At 36.3% G+C, this 17,267-nt stretch overlaps 1 protein-coding gene across 6 annotated transcripts in view; it reads right to left on the reverse strand.

Moving 5' to 3' along the window:
* HMGCLL1 (3-hydroxymethyl-3-methylglutaryl-CoA lyase like 1) overlaps positions 1–17,267 on the reverse strand; it is a 187,575-nt gene that overhangs the window by 30,835 nt on the left and 139,473 nt on the right. The window contains exon 8 of one of the 6 annotated variants that reach the window (XM_057303973.1): positions 55–6,522. The exons of the other annotated variants lie outside the window; for them this stretch is intronic. Coding sequence (XP_057159956.1) covers positions 6,442–6,522 — 81 coding nt within the window. The 3' untranslated portion in view covers positions 55–6,441. Of the gene's footprint in view, positions 1–54; positions 6,523–17,267 lie in introns of those variants that run through there. 6 annotated transcript variants of the gene reach the window in all.

A 17,267-nucleotide genomic window follows, 5' to 3' on the forward strand; every position in this document is an offset into this window, starting at 1 on the left:
GATTTGCAAATATTCTCCCCCATTCCATGGGTTGCCTTTTTATTTTCCTGATTGTTTCTTTTGATGTGCAGAAGCATTTTAGTTTGATGTAGTCCCAAAGAGCTTCTTGTAGTTTGCCTTTGTAGCTTGTGCTTTTGATGTCATATCCAGGAAATTGCTTCCAAGACCAATGTAAGGGAGGATTTTCCCTATGTTTTCCTCTTGCAGTTTTAAGGTTTCAGGTCTTCTAAGAGTTGCATCCATTTCAAGTTAATTTTTGTGAGTGGTGTAAGATAGGAGTCCAATTTCATTCTTCCGCATGTGGTTATCCAGTTCCCAACATCATTTATTGAAGAGACTATCATTTCCCCATTGAGGATTCTTGGCTCCCTTGCAAATATTAGTTGAACACATATGCGAGAACTTATTTCTGGGCTCTCAATTCTGTTCCACTGGTCTATATGTCTATTTTTATGCCAGAAACATTCTGTTTAGCTTTGTAGTATAGCTGTATATTCGAGTTTGAAATCAGAAATCATGATGCCTCAACCTTTGCTCTTGCTTCTCAAGACTGCTTTGGTTCTTTGGGTCCATGTTAGCCTTTTTTTTTTTTTTTAATTTCTGTGAATAATGACACTGGAACTTTTATAGCGGTTGCACTGAAATTGTAGATGGATTTGGTCAATATGGACACTGTAACTATGAATTCTTTCAATCCAAGAACACAGGATATCTTTCCATTTGTTGTGTTCTGTTCAATTTTTTTCATCAAAGTCTTAGAGATATACTACCTCCTGGTTAAAATTTATTCCCAAGTATTTTAATGTTTTTGATGATACTATGGATTGTTTTATTTTTCGATGTTTTGTTGTTAATGCATAGAAACCCGATTGTTATCTGTTGGTTTTAGGATATGCAGCTTTACTGAATTCATTGATTAATTCTAGCAGTGTTTTGGTGGAGATTAGGATGTTCTGTATATAAGACAGAATCATCTATAAACAAAGAGAGTTTTGCTGCTTTCTTTGATGTCTTTTATTTCTTGTCTGATTGCTCTGGCTAGGACTTCTAGAACTATGTTGAATAGAACTGGTAAGAGGGGACACTCCTGCCTTGTTCCTAATCTTAGAGGAAAAACTTTCAACTTTTCACCATTGAGCATGATGTTGTTTGGGTATATCACACATAACATTTACAGTTTTTAAGTTTCATGAACAAAGCTGTTAGGATCATTTTAAAGAACATAAACTTTATAAATCAATAGTGGGAAATTTGCCATCTTTAAGATACTGAATTCTCTCCTCTGTGAATATTATATATCTAGCTGTTTGTCCTGATTTCTTTGTATTTCTTTGTTTTTAACTTAAATTCAGTTATCCAACATATAGTACATCATTAGTTTCATATGTAGTGTTCAATAATTCATCAGTTGCATATAACACTCAGTGCTCATCATATCATGTGTTGTCCTTAATGCCCATCACCCAATTCCCCCATTCCCTCACCCCTTTGTATTTCTTGAATATCATTTTTAATATGTATAGGTTTTTACATCAAAGGTTTAGTATGTATTTGGTTTTAACACATATTTGGTTTCTTCTAGTACTCTGTAGTTCTTTTGTTGCTAACTTGAATATTTTATTTAATCTGTTATATCTTGATAACTATTCTGTGCAGGAGTACTGTTATTTTGGATATTTTTCAGCCTGAAACTTTGCTAAATACTCTTATTACTATATATATTCCCATTCTCACTACCACACAACAGTTCTTACAAATGATAGGACTGTCTACATGAAAATCCAAGAGAATATATATTTTATCATTATGATCAACCATTTGAAAATACAGATGATATTTTAAGTTTTTTTGTTTTTTTTTTTAAGATTCCATTTATTTATTTGGAAGGGGGGGGAGAAAACATGAGCAGAAGGAGGAGCCGGGGAAGAAGGAGAAGCAAACGCACTGCTGAGCAGGGAGCTCAATGTGGGGCTCGATCCCAGGACCCTAGGATCATGACCTGAGCTGAAGGCAGATGCTGACTGAGCCACCCAGGTGCCCCTGAATTTTAAAGTTAAAAAGTTAAATTACTTTTTCTTTCTTTTTAAAAATTTTTTTATTATGTTAGTCAACATACAGTACATCCTTAGTTTTTGATGTAGTGTTCCATGATTCATTGTTTGCGTATAACACCCAGTGTTCCATGCAATATATGCCCTCCTTAATACCCACCACCGGCGTATCCCAATCCCCCCACCCTCCTCCCCTCTGATGCCCTCAGTTTGTTTCCCAAAGTCCATAATCTCTCGTGGTTCATTCTCCCTTCTGTTTACCCCCCCTTCATTCTTCCCTTCCTTCTCCTACCAATCTCCCTGCTATTTCTTATGTTCCATAAATGAGTGAAACCATATGATAATTGTCTTTCTCTGCTTGACTTATTTCACTTAGCATAATCTCCTCCAGTCCCGTCCATGTTGCTGCAAATGTTGGGTAATTGTTTTTTTCTGATGGCTGAGTAATATTCCATTGTATATATGGACCACATCTTTTTTTATCCGGTTGTCTGTTGAAGGGCATCTCGGCTCCTTCGACAATTTAGCTATTGTGGACAATGCTGCTATGAACATTGGGGTGCATATGGCCCTTCTCTTCACTACGTCTGTATCTTTGGAGTAAATACCCAGTAGTGCAATTGCTGAGTCACAGGGTAGCTCTATTTTTAACTTTTTGAGGGACCTCCACACTGTTTTCCAAAGTGGCTGTACCAACTTGCATTCCCACCAACAGTGTAAGAGGGATCCCCTTTCTCCACATCCTCTCCAACATCTGTTGTTTCTTGCCTTGTCCATTTTTGCCATTCTAACTGGCGTAAGGTGGTATCTCAAGGTGGTTTTGATTTGAATTTCCCTGATGGCTAATAATTTTGAACATTTTTTTCATGTGTCTGTTAGCCATTTGTATGTCTTCATTGGAAAAGTGTTCATATCTTCTGTCCATTTTTTTATTTGATTATTTGTTTCTGGTGTATTGAGTTTGAGAAGTTCTTATTTTACTACATTTATTACAGTGCTAAACATTGACAGATGTTTTAGAAAGAGGCTCAATTAACAAAATTATTTAGTATAATATTCACTGTAAGGTTTTGATAGATAATATTCATGAGCTCCAGGAAGGTTCCCAACTACTTTAAAGTGGTTTTATCAGGAACAAGTATTTATCAACTGTTGTCTGCATGCCTAAAGAGATGGTTTTCTCTTCTAATCTGTTAATATTATAATTATATCAGTGTCGTGATATTGAACTAATCTTTCATTCATTCCTGGTATAAACCTTGGTGTGTCAGTCAGTTTGGGCTACTATAACAGAATACTATAGACCGTGTGGCTCACGGAACAGCCATCTGTTTCTCACAGTTCTGGAGGCTGGGAAACCTAGCATCAAGGTGCCAACAGATCTGAGGTGAGGTCCCTCTTCCTGATTTGCAGATGGCTGTCTTCATGTTGTATTCTTACACGATCAAGAGAAAAACCATCTCCTTTCATCTCATAAGAACCTAGTGCTACTGATGAGGGTTCTATTCTTACGACCCAATTACCTCCCAAAAGTTCCCATCTCCTAAAAATGTAACATGGGCTTTAGGATTTCAACATATGACTTGGCTGGGGTGGGGCACAAACATTCAGTTCATAACAACTGGTCATGTTGTATTCATTCTTTTCAATTTTACAACAATTCTGTAACAGTTTTTCAATTTTATAACAGTTTACAATCCGTGTTGTTAAAACTTTTTAAGTTTTTTTTTTTATATTTGCATTTATGCCATGCATGTTTTAAGGCTGGTATGGCTCTCAAACCACTGCACTTAATCTCTATGGTGTACTATCATTAGTAATGGAAGTTGTTAAATAACAAAAATTCAACAGTAATTTTTAAAGATCCAACTGGCTTTACTAACTAGATTAATGAATCAGGCAGCATCCCATGTAGCAAGTAGAGGGAAGCTCCAAAGGGCTACAGAAAAGAAGTTTTTAAAGGTAGAGAGGGAGCAGAAAAAAATGAAATTATTAGCAAAGAATCCATTGTTTTAAGCAAGGTCACCCTCCTAAGGAGAATAGAAGGGGTCTATTAGTAAATTTCCTAGTGCTGTCCAGGAAATTCCCATGTTGACTGGTTAAAGTTTACATTCCTCAGGGGTTGATACTGCAGTTAAGTTAGGTATTAAATCTTGATTTACTGACTTGGGGCCTTAACCTAAGTGATGCCATTTTGGGCCTGTGGTTTCTTTTTAACAAAGTTAATAATTTTCCTAAGATATATTAAGGTGAAAATAAAAGCTGGATGAAAGTATCCAAGACTCTAAGATTCTTGAGTGCAGACTGTATTTGTAGACCTTCTGAGGCTCAGTATTGAGGGCCCTAGATCCCTACTCCATAAACCTTTATGGCTACTGGAGCAGAAATTTGAGCAAAATTATGTCTGATGGACTAAACTATTTTGACTTATCAAGAGGCATTATCACTAGCCAAGCAGGAGGGAAACAGTTTTGTAGGAAGCTTATGAGGGATGTACCTTGAGAATAGCAGTAGCTCAAGGGAATGAGGTGCGAAATCAAGAACAAGAGCTTTGTCATTAAGTGCCATAAGAAATAAAGGATGAAGTTCCATTTCTTGAGCTAATCTGACAACCTTGTGCTTTATTTTTATTTTAAGATTTTATTTATTTATTTAACAGAGAGAGCACAAGTAGGGAGAGCAGCAGGCAGAGAGAGAAGCAAGCTCCCCGCTGAGCAGGGAGCCCAATGTGGGGCTAGATTCCAGGACCCTGGGATCATGACCTGAGCCAAAGGCAGAAGCTTAAGGACTGAGCCACCCAGGTGTCCCTGAAAGGGCTCTTGTGCTTTAATTCTTCTGTTTCCACTGCCTCTTCCATAGTTCAGGCACAACTGTTCTCTGCTCTGGAGGACTGCAATAGCAATTTAAATATATCTACGGGACAGTGGTTTGATCATTGACCATCCAGTCACTCCCGCAAAAACCATGGGAATCAGCTATGCATCTCCCCCTCCCCTTTCTCTCTTTTCCCTGCCTTCCATTTTCAGCCAGTCACGAGGCCCTACTAATATTAGCTCCTACATAGATTTCCAATAGCCCTCTTCTCCTATTCTGTATAGTATATGCCCTATACACAAAGCTATCAGTAACTCTTTCTTGGTTCACTGAAAGAGACTATCACCTGACCTGCCTCGTCCTATGTTCCTTACATTGACCCACTAAAGATCTGCCAGAAAGATTTTTCTAAAATACAAACTTGAAGTTCTAATATCATTTCCCCGCTTGAAATCCTTTGTGGCTTTCTATCACCTACTGGATGAAATCCAAGATTCTTACCAATGCTAGTGAGGCCCTTCATGTTTTGGCATCAGGATATGTTGTGCAACCTCATTCTTTATCATTGTCTTACATTATATTTACATTACCATTTTCTTTATGTTGCCATTATCTTGAAGTTCATATTTCAACAACATAAAACTGGATGTAGATTCCGTCGCACTATTCGTAACTTCCTTGTTCTTACCACAACATCTTTTCCACCTGAAAATTTGCCTATATATGAAGTAATTTTTCCTCATCTGAAAAATTGCTTCTTCTACAAAACTACATTTTTGGAATAAAATTATGGCTTCAACTAATAAAGATCTAATTTTAAGAAGTACTTACACACATGTAAAAAACATTATTTTATGGATTTCCATGCCCGTAGTTCAAATTTATTTTAGAATATATTTTTCTCTTTGTGAATTTTTTTTTTTTGCAAATGTTTCAAGCAAGAGTCATTTCAGATTTCTTCTGTATAGACACCTATTATTAAGTTGTCATGCTACCTGAATGGATATTACCTAATTCCTGCACCATCTTACATGTAATACCAACTAAAACTGAAATAATTCAGCCTGAGCTCACTTAAGGAAAATCAGCAGACCTAAACAAATAAATAAAATTCAGCTTCTGAATTTTTAATCACTTCACAGACTTCCCAAGTATTCCCCCATTAAGTAGATGTGTTCTGCTCTTTTTGTATCCTTAGGTATTGTGGTATCAGGTAGTCCTACTTTTCCACAAAGAAATCAAGTAAAAAAATTCCTTATCATTGATGTAAGAAATAGAGTGTTTCTATCGGAACTGTATATTCTTAGTAATATTTAGTCATTTTGAAGATAGGTATTGAACATTAAGCATATACTATGTGCTAGACCCTGTGCTAGAAATTGTGACTAACCATGATACACACAGTCTTTTTCCTCACTGGTAAGTGGAACACTGACCTGTAAGTAAGCAGTGCATTGTGCTGCAGTAAACATGGAGGTATAGGGGTGCCTGGGTGGCTCAGTCGGTTAAGCGTCTGCCTTCAGCTCAGGTCATGATCCCAGAGGCCTGGGACTGAGTCCTGCATCAGGCACCTTGCTCATCCGGGAGCCTGCTTCTCCCTCTGCCTGCTGCTTCCCCTGCTTGTGCGTGCTCTCTCTCTCTGACAAATAAGTAAAATCTTAAAAACAAACAAAAAGAACATGGAGGTATAGATATCTCTTTAATACTGTTTTCATTTCCTTTAGATATATACCCAGAAGTAGGATTACTGGATCATATGGTTTTCAATTTTTGAGGTGCCTCCACCCTGTTTTCCACAGAGGCTAAACCAATTTATATTCTCACCAGCAGTGCCAGGCTTCCCTTTGTTCCACATCCTCACCAGTATTTATTACCTTTTGACTTTTCGATGGTAGCCATTCTAACAGGTATGAGGTTATAGCTCAGCATGGTTTTGATTTGCATTTTCCTGATGATTAATGATGTTGGAAACCCATTATTAACAGTAGTTAAGATACAGAAAAACCTAAATGAACTGATTAATGGATAAAGAAAATCTGGCACATATATGCAATGAAATATTCTTCAGCTATGAGAAAGAAGGAAACCCTCTCATTCCCAACAATATGGACGGACCTTGAGGTCATTATGCTAAGTGAAATAAATCAGAGAAAGCCAAATACTGTGTGATATCACTTATATGTAGAATCTTAACAACAACAACAAAAAACCCAACAAACAAAACCTGATCAAGAGTAGAAAAGTGGTTACCAGAGGTGGGGGCGGGTAAGGGAAATAGAAGTTAGAAAAAGGGTACAAACTTTTAGCTATGAGTGAGTTCTGATAACACTGAATTGTACAAGTAAAATGTGCTAAGACAGTAGAACTTATGTTCTCACCAAAAAAAGAAGTTACGTGAGGTGGTGGGTATGTGGGGGGAATCCTTTCACAATGTATACATTTTTTAAAGCACCATGATGTACACCTTCAGTGTGTGTGTGTGTCTGTGTGTGTGTGTGTGTGTGTATATATATATGTATTTTGGTCAATTATACCTCAAGCTGAAATTAAAAAAGAAATCAGCAGTGGAAATACTGTGCGAACAGCAACAAAACCGGGGATATGCCATATGGTACAGGAGCACATTCCAGGAACGCCTGTTAAGGAATTCTTTGTAAAGTGTGACTTAAAAGACAAAGATTGTCCAGAGATAGAGGAAAAAGTGTACCATAAAGAACAGCCTTTTGAAGGCCTCCAGTCCAGAGGATTTGAGTGAAGAGGAGCACGACAAGCGATAAGGCTGTGGTGGCAGGCCTAGGGCAGCCTAACAAGGATTTGAGATCTATTTTGAGAACTTAAACATGTAGTGGAGTCACTAAAGACTTTAAGAATGTGAGTTCTTACTGTCTTTATAAGGTAACAATGGAGTTAAATATTTCGAAATTATTGGAAAATGAATGAGCCAATACCCTCTCACAGATAAACAAGTCAGATAACAACCAATTTTACCACCCAGTAAAGTACAATATATTATAATTACAATACATTGTAGTTAAAGTATAATTAACATACAATGTTATAGTAGTTTCAGGGGTATAACCTTATTAATAATTCTGTACATTACTCAGTGCTCATCACAGTAAGTATAATCACCCTCTGTCAGCATACAACATTATCACATTATTGACTACATTCCCTGCAGTCTACTTTTCATTGCTATGAATTATTTTATGACTGGAAGTTTGTACCCCAATCTCCTTTATCTCTTTGATCCCCCCCACTCACCTCCCCTCTGGCAACCACCAGCTCTCTGTATCTAAGAGACTGTTTTTTGGTTTGTTAGTTTGTTTTTTAGGTTGCCTATGCAAGTGAAATCAGACAGTATTTGTCTAACTTATGTTACTTAGCATTATACCCTACAAGTCCCATCCATGTTGTTGAAAATAGCAAGATACCATTCTTTCTGATGGCTGAGTTACATCCTATTGTGTGTGTGTGTGTGTGTGTGTGTGTGTATATAGTGTATATGTATTGTGTATATATATATATATACGCGTGTGAGTATATATATGTATATATTGTCTGTATATATATGTATATACATATTGTGTGTGTATACGCACAATAGAATATATATATATAAAACACATGACACATATATACATACACAGGACATCTTCTTTACCCATTTATTTTTTTAAAAGATTTTATTTATTTATTTGACAGAGAGACAGCCAGCGAGAGAGGGAACACAAGCAGGGGGAGTGGGAGAGGAAGAAGCAGGCTCGCAGCAGGGAGCCCAATGTGGGGCTCAATCCCAGGACCCCGGGATCATGCCCTGAGCCAAAGGCAGATGCTTAACTACTGAGCCACCCAGGCGCCCCTTTATCCATTTATCTATTGATGGACACTTGGGTTGCTTCCATATCTCAGCTTTTGAAAATAATGCTATAATAAACATGGGACTGCATATATCATTTCAAATCAGTGTTTTTGTTTTCTTTGGGTAAATACCCAGTAGTGGGATTACTGGATCATTTGGTATCTCTAATTTTTTGAGAAATCTCCATACTGTTTTCCATACTCTTGCACCAATTTAAATTCTCACCAACAACGTATGAGAGTTCTTTTTACTCTACAGCCTTGCCAACCCTTGCTATTTTTTCTTTTTTCTTTTAGCCATTCTAACAGATAGAAGGTGATGTGTTATCGTCATTTTGCTGTGCATTTACCTGATCATTAGTCACACTGAGCATCTTTTCGTATGTCTTTTCAGGTCCTTTGCCAATTTTTAATTGGATTATTTGTTTTTTTGGTGTCGAGTTGTATAAGTTCCTAAATATTTTGGATATTAACTCCTTATCAGCTATATCATTTGTGAATATTTTCTCCCACTCAATAGCTAGCCATATCATTTTGTTGATGGTTTCCTTCACCGTGCTAGAGCTTTTTATTTTGCCGTAGTCCCAGTATTTTATTTTTGCTTTTGTTTCCCTTGCCTGAGGAGACATATCTAGAAGAATGATGCAAAGGCTGATGTCAAAGAGATTACTGTCTGTTCTCTTTGAGGATTTTTATGGTTTCATGTCTTATAATTAGGTCTCTAATCCATTCTGAATTTATTTTTGTGTGTGGTGTGAGAAAGTCGTCCAGTTTCATCCTTTGCATGTAGCTGTCCAGTTTTCCCAGCACCATTTATTGCAGAGACTGTCTTTCCCCATCGCATGAATATTCTTGCCTTCTTTTTTATAGATTAATTGACCATGTAAGTGTGGATTTACTTCTGGGCTCTCTATTCTTTTCCATTAATCTATGCATCCATTTTTGTGCCAGTACCATACTATTTTGATTAGTTTCATAGTAAATCTTGGAATCTGGCATTGTGATAACTCTAGCTTTGTTCTTCCTTCTCAGGATTGTTTTGGCTATTTGTGTTCTTCTGTGGTTCCATACAAATTTTAGTATTATTTGCTCCAGCTCTGTGAAAGATTCTGTCGGTGTTTTGATGGGGATTGCATTGAACCTATAGACTGCTTTGAGTAGTAAGGACACTTTAATGATATTAATTCTCTTAATCCATGAACATAGACTAGCTTTCCATTTGTGTCTCTTCACTTTCTTTAATCAGTGTTTTATAGTTTTCAGAATATAGATTTTTCACCTCCATGATTAAGTTTATTCTTAGGTATTTTATTTTTTCTGGTGATGTGTAAATGGAATTGTTTTCTTAATTTCTCTTAAAGGACAGTATCTTATAAAAGGTGCTCAACAGATGTTTGATGAATTCCTGAGGAACACAGAAAAGTTCTTTTATAATGCAATGTTACCACACCCAGTTAATTACCTACCTCAGACACAGACTTAGAGATAGGCTGCTGATGGGTGGTGGGGAGGGCACGTATTGCATGGTGCACTGGGTGTTATACGCAACTAATGAATCCTCGAACTTTACATCAAAAACCAGGGATGTACTGTATGGTGACTAACATAATAAAAAAATATTTAAAAAAAAATAAAATTTCTAGTAGCACATTAAAAAAAAGAAAAAAAAAAAAGCCAACCTTCCAGTGGAAAGGTGGAATGACTGAATGATATTCCTGATTCTGGTATGAAGGCTAGACTGCCTGTTAGGTGAGAAATGGACCAAATATGAAGAGTGAGAAAAGATAACACTTCCAATGATTAATATGTAACCACATTCATTTAATCCTGCTCATGAGTATGTATTATTAATATTCCAAATTTACAGTCTGGAAACATGGGGTAGCTGCAGAGCTGTGGAGTCCATTGGAACCTAAACATTTAGATTCCAGAAGCCCTGCTTATGAGTACTCTTCTATATTCTCCCACTCAGGAGCTGAGATACTATAGATAAAATCAGAAAAAAATGGGTTGGCTTACCAGAAGTAATAGCTGTGCTTTATTTTTAAATGATGTGTTTATGTATTTGCATATTTATTTTGATTAGGGACCATGCAAGATGTTTGATAGAGAAAGCAAACCTCTTAAGTAGCATGTATTTATAGACGTATTTTGAATTGTGCATATTTCGTTTATTCTCTAAATGTTTGAGTTTCAATCCAGGGCTTTTAGGATAGTATTTTGAAATTGGGACAAATATATTCATGCTGAAAGGAGGAGCTTAGTGGAAATTAAAAAACCCAAAACTGGAGAAAAAAGTTTTCAACACACTTAAAATGACAGCGATTTGAAGCAAGGGAACATGCTACATGAAGTAGGGAGCGGTAGGCAGAATCCACGTGGAAACTGAAGTGAGGAATAACAAGTCCGAATCTTGGCTGTGGTTTACTACTGTTCTGTATACCTTGTATAGACACTGCAAGACAGAGGCAGCTTCTACAGTCCACTGATCTTGAAGCCAGACATTTATGTAGTGACCCTTAGTTATCGATAACATGGAAATATACATACAAAAATCTTTGCATTGCTGTATTCCTTTGATTATTTGAAATATTCAGTGCAAGAGCAGGAGAAGTGCTTGACAGCTAGTTAGCAGGGAGAGAAGGACAGACAGAAAGGTAGGAAAAGCACTTGCTACTGTTGGCAATTTTCGCTGGCCCAGTGGAACCAGAGTAAAGGAGGCAAATTACTAAACGAAGCATAAACAAATAATCCAGGGGGCTTCTTACGTGGTGGGGGTCATGCAGGTGCACAGTCATCTTTTGGCACATTTGGGAAATGAAAGTTCTATTCTTTATTCAAGTGCCATTAAGTTATTTACAGCTAGATCTGGAGGTTTCATATTTATTATCATGAAGTATAAAGCCAAATGTCCCTTTTTCAGGAGCACCAAAGATTAACAGATTAGAATGTTTTCCACATGTCCATTTTTACTGTCAAGAGAATTTTAAAGAAGTTTTCCAGCTTCCGCAGCTGAACCAGATGTCAGTGGGTCCCATGGTGAAATGAAATTGGCAGACTAGCCTTCTCATGACCCCGGGGTTGTTTTATCAGGGATCAGTTTAATGTCTAAGAGCCATTCCTTGCTGAAGACTGTTGAGTTTTTGGGTCCAGTCTGCCACAATTACAGAAATCTGCTGACTTGGTTGAACCACTGAAACCAAGCAATATTTCTTATAACTTTTCTCATATGACGCTGTAATTGTTGTTTGTGTTGGCACAAGAAAAGTAAAGGGTCTCATTTCCACTGTGAATTTCTGGTCTCTGGTTTCAGGAACATCAGTAGAGAATATTTTACCAGCTACATTTTTTGTTGTGTAAATAGTCCTGGTGACTTACCCTATAGGTCCCTCCACTGTCTTCTCAAATGACCATGGGCTGTAAGACAGTGGATGGACACTTCGTAAAATAACTGTAGGAGTTAACACAATAATGTTTTATATTTTCATTGCTAGCTTTGGTTCAGGATTTCATGGCCAAAAGTCCAAATGTGGTTATACTGACATATTTCATTCTTTCTTTAACTTTTAATTTGTCACTGTTAATGTAAAAAGCATGTTTAAAGTGAGCAGTTTAAAACATAATAAAATGAACATACTTCTTACTGCACAGTTTAGTAGAGAATCACCAATATTTTTGAATCCCCCTGCAAGCAAGCTCTCCTTGATTACATGTCCCCTGTCCTACAGAAAATTCTGCAAATCATTCTTTTTTCTTTAGAGTGTTACAGTATAATATGATTGCTAATTTTGTCTCTTTTTGAACTTTACCTAACTGAAATATTGCGTTAGGTATTCTTTAATAATCTGCTTTTCTTCACCCATTATTAGCTTTTTGAGATGAATCCTGTGATTGCACACAGCTCTAGATATTCCTTATCAGAGCGTATTTCATTGTGTCAACATGCCCTACTTTACCGAATTCATTTGAGATGGAAGTTGGGGCCGAATCAGGTTTTATTATTAACAGTTTGCTACAACCTCTTTTGCTGTGTGTTCTGTACATGCAAGAGATTTTCTAAGTTTCTATCTCAGAATGAGTTGCTGGATCATGGGGTATGGACATGGTCAAAATTACTATAAAGAGCCAACCTTATTCTAAAGTGGTTGTATCACCACATATTCTCATTAGCAGTATGGGAGATTTTCTGTCAACTGACATCGTTACCAGCACTGAGATTCCGGATATCCAACCCTGGATATGTCTGACTTTGAGATGTTTGGCAAGATACTAAGTATACAATGGGATTGCTTGTTTTCATTTGCTTTTTTCTGATTAATAATACGGTTGAATATGTATTTTATGTTTCTGTGGCATTTGTGTTCCCTTTTGTGTATAATACCTAATGTAGTCCTTTGACCATTTTCCTACTTGTTTCTTTCATTTTGCTTTTTTTTTTTAAAGAGAACTTTTTAAGTATAACATACATATAGAAAAGAGCAGAAATCGTTAAGTGTATGGATCAATGAGTGTTCATAAGCCCACCCATATCAGAAAATAAAATATTACCAGTCCAAGACACCCCTCTGACACGCCCCCTCCCACTTTATGCTATTCCCATCTTAACATCCATCACTGTGGATGAGTTTTCCATGTTTTTGAATGTTATGTAAATGTAATATAATATATACTTTATCATGTCTGTCTTCTCTTGCTCATCAAGTTCTCTTAAAATTCAAACACGCTGTATGTAGGGGCGTTTTGTTCATTCTCATAAATGATATCTGTAGATACCACCATCTATGTAAGTTCTATTGCTCACGTACATTTGAGTTACTTCCAACTTTGGGCTATTACAAACAGTATTAGTATGAAAATTCTTGAACATATTTTTTTGGTGAGTAAGCATATACATTTCTGTTGGTATGTATTTAAGAATAATGCAATTGCTGAGTTTTAAAGTAGGCACATGTTAAAAAGTGGTGGCATCAATTTAAACTTCCACCAGCACTGTGTGAGAGTGTCATCTGTTCAAAATTCTTGCCAATACTTACCAGACTTTATAATTTTAGCAATTCTTGTGCCTATCCAGTGGTATCTCACTGTTGCTTTAATTTACATTTCTCTGACGATTAATGGAGTTGAGTACCTCTTCATATCTTAATGGCCATTAGTAAACCTTCTATTGTAAAATGTCTCTTCAACTCATTTGTTCATTATCCTATTGAGTTTTTAATCTTTTTTTCTTTTTTTTAAAGATTTTATTTGAGAGAGCGAGCGAGCAAGACAGCACGAGTGGGGAGGAGGGGCAAAGGGAAAGGGAGAAGCAGACCCCCTGCTGAGCAGGGAGCCTGATGCCAGGCTAGATCCTAGGCCCCTGGGATCATGACCTGAGATGAAGGCAGATGCTTAACTGACTGAGCCACCCAAGCATCCTAATATTTATTTTTTCATAAGTTAGTAGAAGTTCTACATGTGATCAGTATTACTATTCCTTCGTCAAATATATGAATTACAAATATCTTTCCCTACATTGTAGTTTTTTTTTTTCACTTTCCTAATGCAGTTTTTTTGTTTTAATAAATTTAGTATTTTAGGGCAGCTTTAGATTTTCTGAAAAATGTGAATACAGTATCTAGAATTATATTAACTGTACCCAATTACCACAACCAATTACTCCTAATTATTAACATATTTTATTAGTATGTATCCTGTTCTTTTGGGGCGGAATGTTCTATAAATGTCAATTAGAATAAACTGGTTGATAGTGCTGTTCAGATCAACTCTATCCTTACCGATTGTCTGCGTGCTTGAGCTATAAATTACTGAAAGAGGTATGTCAAAGTCTCCAAATATAATAGGGGCCTTGTCTATTTCTTGTTTTACCTCTGTCAGTTTTGCCTCAAGTTTTGATGCCATGCTGTTAGATCCATATATATATTTGCAATTGTTATTTCTTCTTGGATATTTCCCCTTTTGTCATTATTAATATCCCTATTTATCCCTGGTAATTTTCCTTGTTGTGAAGTCTGCTTTGTCTGAAATTAATATTGCTACCCACCTCCCATTTGATTGCTTTTAGTATGGTATGTATATATGAGTCTTCATGTTTGAAGGGGATTTCTGGTTGACAACAAATAGTTGGGTCTTATTTTTAATCCACTCTGACAATCTCTGCCTTCAAATTGGTGCATTAATATTATACGTATTAATGTATATACAATATATATAAAATGTATATACAAATACATTTGAAATGATTAGAGAATATAGGTGGATTAATATCCACCATGTTTGAAAATGTGTTCTATTCATTGCATTTTTTAAAAAAATTTTCTCCATCTTTTTCAGCTCTCTCTGGTTTAACTGAGCATTTTATATGACTCTATTGTATCTCTTAGTATATCAATTATAATTCTTTCTTTTAAATCAGTGTAGGTTTGATATTTTTAAAAAATTGTTATGTTCAGTTAGCCAACATATAGTACATCATTAGTTTTTGATGTAGTGTTCCAACGATTCACTAGTTGCATATAATTCCTGATTTCCCTAGACTTTCCAATACATGTTTTTAACTGTCTAAATTCACCTTCGAGTAATTTGATAGCACTTATGTGTAGTGCTTGCCGGTACCTTAGAATATTCCCACGTTCTCCCTCCCATCCCTTATAACATTGCTGTCATTCATTTCATTTATCTTTAGGCTAAAATTACTCTATACTTTGTATCTATTATTACTTGGAACAAATAGTTGTCTATTAGCTGTATTAAGAGTATTTTGAATTAAAAAATTGTATTTTACTTTCATTTATTGCATCTCTGCTCTTCCTTTCTGATGTAGGTCTGATTTTTTGGACATACATAATTTTCCTTATCGATGAAGAATATCTTTCACATTTCTAGTAAGGCAATTTATTGATGATGAAATCCAACAGTTTTTGCCTGAGAAAGCATTTGTTTCTCTAACACCTCTGAAGAGTAATTCTTTTGAATACAGAGCACTAGAATTGTAGGGTTTTTCCTTCAACATTTTAAATATTTCACCCTACTTTCCTCTTGCTGGCATGGTTTCTAATGAGAAATCCAATGTAATTCTTATGTTTCTATACAAGTAAGATGTTTATTTTCCTCTGGCTTCTTTTAAGGTTTTCTCTGTCTTTAGTTTTCTGCAATTTGAATATGATATGGCTAGGCATAGATATACTTTTATATTTATCCAGCTTGGTGTTCTCTGCATTTCTTGGATCTGTGGTTTGGTGTCTGCCATTAATTTTGAAATATCCTCAGGTATTGCTTCAGATATTTCTTCTACTCTGTTCTCTTTTTATTCTCCTTCTGATATTCCAGTAACATATGTTACACCTTTAAAATTGTCTCATAGTTGTTGTATAATCACTTTTAATTTTTTTCCATTATTTTTCTCTTTGCATTTCAGTTTTATGAAGCTTCTTTTGACATATTTTTAAGCTCACCGATTCTCTCCTTGGCCATGTGCAGTCTACTGATGAATCTGTCAAAGGCATTCTTCATTTCTGTTACTTTCCTCCCCCCTTGAATTTCCTTTCAATTCCTTCTTAGGGTTTCCATCTCTCTGCTATATTCACAACTCTTTTTTGCATGTTTCTACTTTTGCCATTAAAGCTCTTAACATTGTAATTATAGTTACTTTAAATTCCCTGTCTGAATATTCTAACATCTTTATTGTATCTGAGTCTGGTTCTGATGTTTTGTGTCTTTAGGCTTTGTTTTCTGTATTCTTGGCTTTTGGTTTCTCTTGTGATTTTTTGTTGTTGTTGTTGCTGTTGTTGAAAGCCAGACATGTATCTGATGACAGAAACTAAGGTAAATAGGCTGAACACCGGAGAGAATTTGTTAGTCTAGCAAGGAGTTTGGCTGTTTCGAATGTTTACTGTTAATTGTAATAACCAGAGGCTTCAAATTTCTCTATTTTCCTTGATTTTGTCTTCCCTCTTTATGTGGGATTCCCTAAGTATTCCTCTTTAAAGAGAGTTTATAACTTGTAGCCCTTTCAGCTTTAATTCAGTGCTAGTATGCTGAGGACTTGTTGGTGTGATGATCAGGTGTAGGGGAAGGAAAGCATTTTATAATCTTAAGAGTCTCAGACTTTTAGTGACCCTGTGTGGAGATGACCTTCGCAAGTGTTTCTCCAGCAGTATCTTTTTTTTTTTTTTCCCTACTATGTTAGTAAGACATGAAGTCTGGCAGGGACTGGAGTGGGATGGATATCCTTCCCCAGCTGGGATGAGGCTCTGGTAAGGTCTTCTTCCCTGGAGAATAGGCCTTTGAAGAGAAAATGCTCTGGTCATATTACATAGTGAATATTCTTCTGCTCTCCTTGCCTAAACCACAGGAAGATCCTTCTCAGCTCCTTGCTATTAGAACTTGGTGGGGTTCCTTGGGGTAAAACTCAAGAAATTGTGATGACTCTAGGATAGACTGGCTCTAGGACTTTCTCCCCCTCCTGCTTATTCACGCTTAGCCTCCAGCAGTTTGTCAAAAGTATTGTTTAAGTGTTTCTAACAGGTAAGGAGGTCTCCCTCA

This window comes from Ursus arctos, unplaced genomic scaffold, assembly GCF_023065955.2.
Source record: "Ursus arctos isolate Adak ecotype North America unplaced genomic scaffold, UrsArc2.0 scaffold_29, whole genome shotgun sequence".
In the NCBI taxonomy this organism is placed as follows: Eukaryota; Metazoa; Chordata; class Mammalia; order Carnivora; family Ursidae; genus Ursus; species Ursus arctos.